The sequence below is a fragment of the Arachis ipaensis genome, chromosome B08 (genome assembly GCF_000816755.2).
Source record: "Arachis ipaensis cultivar K30076 chromosome B08, Araip1.1, whole genome shotgun sequence".
NCBI lineage: Eukaryota > Viridiplantae > Streptophyta > Magnoliopsida > Fabales > Fabaceae > Arachis > Arachis ipaensis.
In genome coordinates this window covers 89,809,100-89,813,833 of record NC_029792.2, presented here as the reverse complement: position 1 = coordinate 89,813,833, position 4,734 = coordinate 89,809,100, and the positions used below count along the sequence as shown (strand labels likewise).

The 4,734-nt window shown below is 27.0% G+C and overlaps 1 protein-coding gene across 1 annotated transcript in view; it reads left to right on the top strand.

Moving 5' to 3' along the window:
- Nucleotides 3,915-4,734, top strand: part of LOC107611249 (transcription factor bHLH52-like) — a 2,085-nt gene continuing 1,265 nt past the window's right edge. Inside the window, exon 1 of the mRNA XM_016313199.1 lies at nucleotides 3,915-4,691. Within this exon, the coding sequence (XP_016168685.1) occupies nucleotides 3,915-4,691 (777 nt within the window). The remainder of the gene's footprint in view (nucleotides 4,692-4,734) is intronic.

Below are 4,734 nucleotides of genomic sequence, written 5' to 3'. Positions count from 1 at the left end.
GTATGTGATAAGGAGACTCGAATTTGCGATTTCTTAGTTGAATATAAAGAGACTATACTATTTAAGATACAATTCATTGACAAAAACATATATATATATAGGTGAATGCTATCCAACCCCCTCTAAAATAACACGTAAGTTACCCTTCATTATGTGTCACATTGTAATTGGTCCTTATCTTAACCATAGTTGGATTATTTTATAATTTATTATTCTTAAAATATTAAAGCTCCACTCCCGTTAATTGAAGCACATTCCACTTCTCCATTTTTTGTTCATCACTTCATCACATAGATTCCGTCCTTCCAAGCATCGTCGCGTTCGTAATAAGAAGCACCATCGTCATCGTCATCACCATCTTCTGCCCTCCCACATAACCTCTATTTCTTTAGTGCATCATCCCTTAGTCACGTCGTTGAATTTCGCCATAACTTGAACTTCCCAGTATAGCCAGCGTCTCTTTTTGCCATGGATCACTGCTTATCCACAAAATTAATGGTTAATTTTTGTTATTAAATTCTTTTATTAAAAAAATATCTTTATTTAATTACGTGATGGAACATATATTTATATGTAAAATATAATATAATAAAATAAATCTATTCAAAGTATTTAAAAGTATAAATTCCATCACGTAATTAAATAAAGATATGTTTTTTTAATAAAAAAATTTAATAACCAAATTAACCATTAATTATGTGGGTAAGCAGTGATCCACGACAAAAAGAGGGCACTCGCTATACTGGGAAAAGAAGTTGTGTGGGAGGGCATGGCGATGAGGTTGGCACTTCTTGTCACGAACGCGACGGTGCTTGAAAGGACCAAATCTAGGTGATGAAGTGATAAACAAAGAATGGAGGAGTGGAATGTACTTCAATTAATGGGAGTGGAGCTTTGATATTTTAAGAATAATAAATTATAAAATAATCCAACTATGGTTAAGATAAAGACCAATTACAATGTGACATATAATGAAGGGTAACTTAAATGTTATTTTAGAGGGGTTGGGTAGCATTCACTCTATATATATAATTGCATAATCATCACTCTGATTTAATTATTAGCTATTAGGGTATAACTAAATATTTCATACAAATTTTATATCATTCTCAATTTTTTTTGTATTTAATTATATATATATATATATATATATATATATATATATATATATATATATATATATATATATATATATATATATATATATATATATATATATATATATATATATATATATATATATATATATATATATATATATATATATTAACAATATAAAAAACTTTATGGTCAATAAAACTTTAAAAGGTTTCAATAAAAAATTACTTAAAAATTATCATAATTATTACCTATCAAAATATATTTTTTGTAAGAGGTTAAAAAGTTAGTTCATGGTAGACTAAAGATAAACACAAAGATATTATTCCTTAAAGTGGATGATAGTACAAAAAAAATTATGCTTTATTAAATCCCCTAATCCCAAAATGTAGAATGGTTGGTGTCTCTTGTGAATTTGGATATTAATTCTAAAATTGTTGTGTTATCTGGGTGTATGGTTATTAAAGTGTATATACTACAAAGATTTAAAGAGTGTATTTTAACATATTTGAACTTAACATCATTGAAATCTTTTGAATACTTTACTATAATGAAAACAATTCTCAACTTTTTATTTTAGTTTTCTTTAAGTTTCTTTAAATTTGAATGATTCGGAGAATTATTGTATTTATGTTTTTGTTTTTATTTTAAACATAGTTCTATATAAATAAAAAAAGAATTGTGAACTATAAACATTTATATATTGAAATGTGATGTTTATGCATAAAAGTAAAATTAAGTGAGTTGATCAATTTTTGTTACATATATACAAATTGAATTTTTTTTTCAGTTTAACTGTATACTCTTATATTTTAGCAGGTGTATAACTTGATATATGATTTTGTTTAGGTTAAAAAATTTTATTTTAATGTGGTGGTGGTTGAATTTTTGTTCTTTGCTCATTGTTTAGTGATTAGAATCATGTGTCAATGTTTATTTTAAAAAAATTATTTATACATCATTATCTTATTGTTATGGATGGGGTGAAGTTTTTAATATGAATGACGGAACAAAATTTGTTTTTTAATCCTTATATGAAAATCTTGTTGTATATTACTTACAATTTAATATAAATATTATATTATACATTCATCATAAAATAAGTTAAACGTATCCAATCATGTATAATAAAATACTCACTGTACTCTATCTTTTGTACACATCTTTGACTCATTTTATCCCATCACGGCAATATTGCAATACCTTTTTCTTAAATAAAATTTGTCTTCAAATTTTACCATTACTCTTGTAGTACATTTAAGTTCGTCTAAAATAATAATAATTATGAAACATTAGTACCTATTTTTTGAAGTAAATATTTTATATTATATACTTAGAAAAAAATTATTATAATTATTTTTGAAATAAGAATTAAATGTATTTTCAAAATATACGATAAATTAATTATGAACAATAAGTCATATGAATACTTTTTCCGATAATTATATATTGTTTAAACTCAACATTAACAAGCAAAAGAAACTGCCAAGGAGTTATAGCTCAAATGGCATAGACTCCCTATATTCAATTAAGAGGTCGCGCATATACGATAAATTAATTATGAACAATAATTCATACGAATACTTTTTTCGATAATTATATATTGTTTAAACTCAACATTAACAAGCAAAAGAAACTGCCAAGGAGTTATATCTCAAATGGCATAGACTCCCTATATTCAATTAAGAGGTCGCGCATAGTCTCTCCATACTCAATTAAGAGGTTGCGGGTTCGAGTCTCCTATCTTTTGGTAAAAAAAAAAATTAATTATGAAACATCTATAAATTACATATTTGGCACCTAACTATTAGAAAAAAATTAAGTGAAACAGAATTTAAAAAAAAAATTAATAAAATATTATTGTATTATCATGCACTTATGGTGCCTATTAGTCTACCTTTATATTTATTTGTTAAATAAGTATAATTATAATAAACATGTAATTAATTAGTTTAGTGAAGATAGTTAACCAATGTTTTTTAACAAATATTTTTATATAGATATACATAATAAAAGATATATTTTAAATATTAAAACTTTAATTAGTATTTCTTATTATCGTTGTCTTTAATATAATTTAGTGATACATTAATAATGTTTGTTAATTTATTCTTTCATTTAATTGATGGTATATAATAATTTATGAAAATAATCCATATAAAATTTATTAATATGACATTTTTTCAATTTTTAACAAATAATTTTGATATCAAACTTAATATCTTGATGGCAAAAGAAATTAATAGATAACATACATAAATAATATATGTTATAATCATCTATATGATTAATAGCATAGTAAGTGATGGAAAAAAATCATAAAATAAAAAAAAATAGAAATGTAACTGCCTTTGTAACTTCTCCTAGAAAATCTGAACCCACAAAGTAGCACACTAGGAAGGAGCATAAGAGTCAGTTTATGTATTCACATGTAACTATCATTTTTACATACAGCTCTACTGTACTTCTTGTATAAGTCTTCCATAGTCTTATTACTCTCTTTTCTCTCTCTTTCTCTCCAAAGATTCTGTAGCTTTCCAAGTGGAGAAAAGGTACCTTAAAAGATTTTGTAGCTTTCAAACTAAGATTCTTTTGTCATTTTTCTGTCATTATATAGAAAGATTTTTATTTTCACTTAGTAGCATGTATTTATTTGAGCTTTAGCTTAACCATTAACTTGGACATTCTCATGTACACAGTAGAGGAGAGTAGTTAATTAAATGCTACACTGATTTTCTATTTTACTATTCCATTACACTAATTCAACTTTACTATCATTTCAGGTTTTACCTTTTGTTTTTCTATTACTATTTTCAATGGCACTGAGTACGTACTTGAATGGAGATGCACTTCAAAATTCATTAATGTCAGATAATTTTACCACCAATTTTCATGAACTAACTGCACCAGAAGAACTTACACTTGACCATTATTACCACCAACACAACCAAGAAGGCTCGTTTCCTAACAACTTTTTCTTTGACCCTTATTTTGACCTTAATAATGAATTTTTCCATACTGAAATTTTGTCTTCTCATCAACTACTTGGTCCTGATTGCACTTCTTCTCATAACTCCTTTATCTCACCCAATGATCTCTTTCAGACTGAATATTCTAATGTTAACACCCTTCTTTCATGTCCCAAACGCCAAAAGTATTTTCATGAGGATGAGGAACTCCAACTCTCTCCTCCACTCAAGGAGTATGCATCGCCCAGTTTATTTGATGGGTTTATACTGAATTCATCTTCCTTATTACCATCAGAAGAAGCAGCATTAGCAGAAGAATTACTATTACCTGCAGCAGTAGCAGCACCGTCATCAGACTTCATGGTTCCTGAAGTTGTACGCAATGGTTTTTGTGTGGGAATTAATAATGAGAGCGAGAAAAAAGATAATGAGAGAACTATTTCTGCACAGAGCATAGCGGCAAGAGAGAGAAGAAGGAGAATCACAGAGAAGACACAAGAACTTGGAAAGTTGGTTCCAGGTGGACCAAAGATGAACACAGCTGAGATGCTCCATGCAGCTTCTAGATATGTGAAGTACCTTCAAACTCAAGTTGGTATGCTTCAACTAATGAACACACTCCAGGTAACTGCTTCTTTTATTATTATTATTATTATATTATTATTAT